This window comes from Phaethon lepturus, unplaced genomic scaffold (assembly GCF_000687285.1).
Source record: "Phaethon lepturus isolate BGI_N335 unplaced genomic scaffold, ASM68728v1 scaffold6784, whole genome shotgun sequence".
NCBI classification, from domain to species: domain Eukaryota; kingdom Metazoa; phylum Chordata; class Aves; order Phaethontiformes; family Phaethontidae; genus Phaethon; species Phaethon lepturus.
Window position 1 is genome coordinate 1 of NW_010535358.1, and position 1,832 is coordinate 1,832.

At 37.1% G+C, this 1,832-nt stretch overlaps 1 protein-coding gene across 1 annotated transcript; it reads right to left on the reverse strand.

Moving 5' to 3' along the window:
- Positions 1 to 50: 50 nt before the first annotated feature.
- On the reverse strand, positions 51 to 1,826 carry LOC104619772 (nipped-B-like protein). Its single transcript, XM_010285771.1, has 3 exons — positions 1,553 to 1,826; positions 1,058 to 1,232; positions 51 to 424 (listed from the first exon to the last, which is right to left on the reverse strand). The coding sequence occupies exons 1-3, from the start codon at positions 1,669 to 1,671 to the stop codon at positions 194 to 196; spliced, it is 525 nt and encodes a 174-aa protein (XP_010284073.1). The 5' UTR covers positions 1,672 to 1,826; the 3' UTR covers positions 51 to 193.
- Positions 1,827 to 1,832: the final 6 nt, after the last annotated feature.

Genomic DNA, 1,832 nt, shown 5'->3' on the forward strand with positions numbered 1-1,832 from the left:
TTCCAGAGGAAAATGAGTAACTTTTTTCTACGGGATTAATCTCTAGCTCGTTTTTTATTGTCTTTTCTGTTAAACTTTCTACAGCAGTTGTATAAACAGGTAGGTAGGGAATCTCTATCTACACATGTGAATTACATTACCTGGTGTACATTTAGTTTAACAGACTGACACTTATAAGCACATAAAAATCATTTTACATAGTACGCTGCAAAATACGTTGACTCCTCCTCCGCGTCACCCCTGAAGTGCCTCCTCCTCTATCCTTCCCATCACTTTCATTGCCCTCTGTCTCAGTTGCATTGTTTTTAGGCTTGCCTCTTCCAAGCAGCGAAGTAATTGCTTTGTTCCGAGCATTTGTGCTAGCTGACACGTCTCCATCGTCTTCCTCTTCATCAGGATCCAAATGTTCCATAAGGAGCTTCAACTATGAAAAAAACAGATTGATCCACATTGTAACTTTAGAAATACACATTTATATGACATTACATTAAATAAAAAACAAGTGGTAAGGTAAAGAAACAGGGTAAAACAAATGGCAGACAACTGCAAACTTGAACAGCTTATGTTTTGTTCTACAAACTTGTTCCTTTCCTCTCTTTTTTTAGTAGATATGTAAAAGCTTTTTACCTGTGGTTCAAAAATTGCAAGTTTCCTCTAATCGATATTGGGGGGAGAAGGAAGGGGCAGTAAGGGGCAGGCAGTAACTACACTAGATCTAGTCTCTGTTCCTCTGGTGGAAACAGTCAGGGATAAAGTGAAAAAGTTATATGGGCGAGGTATACAAGATGGAGAGCAGAAATTAGGAAGTACTCGATAACCATGAATATCCTTTAGTTGAAGCTAATTTTCATTGTCTTTAAACTTATTAGAAGTCTTTGAAAGATAGTCCTGCTAAACATCCCGAAAGGAAGTGGTGAGTTATCAGTATATTGCATAAGATTACAGGAACTTAACGTTCTGAAATGCTCATCCAGTACGTCAGCATCTGCTTTCAAGTTTATACTGTGCTACCTAGTTTGAAAGGATTTCGGGTCTGCTGCAAAGCAACTTGACTTACATCCAAGTACTGTTTTACTATACTCCTCTTCACTTCTTCAGTGATCTTGGAATTAGCCATATCACTCCGCAGAAAATCCAGAGTTTGTTTTGGATGGAAATGCACTCCTGTCTTCCTGTTTATCGCTTTATCATAAACCTTTGCAGATTCAGATGGAGAGTATTTCTGAATTTTACTGTTTAAAGAAAACAAAGGGAAGAGCTTTCAAGGAAAGTCCAAAGTAACTTCAAGGAAGAGCTTTAAAAATATTCAGTATAAGCAGTTATATTTTAAGCAATCCATATACAATAGACAACCTGGTAAGAAATGGAAGTCATTGCTTTTTCTAAGCCAAAGTTTCATTACGTTCAACTTACAACATTTATGTTTTTTCTCTTACACAAATCTATTGCTTAAACAATTAGTTACAATCACCTTTTAAAAAAAACTTCCAAATGTGACCCTTACAGAGCACTCGCTAGATAACAAGATGGCCTATAATCTCAATACCCTTACCTATCAGAGAATCCACAGAGGTTCTTTAAATGCTGCTTCAGCATCAAAAGTAATAATATGCCTTGGGAGACATTGGCAAATTCAATTAAAGGAGCTGAATTTTCTGGTAAACATTTCATCACAGCATTTATGTCATTTTCTTCATCGGAATCTGAATCAGAGTCTACTCGTTTCCGTAACCTCCGAGGCTTAGAAGCTTCCTCAGCACTTTCGCTCTCACTACCACTTTTACTGTCACTCTCAGTTTCCTCATCTGATGATGGTTTTCTTTCCTTTTTTT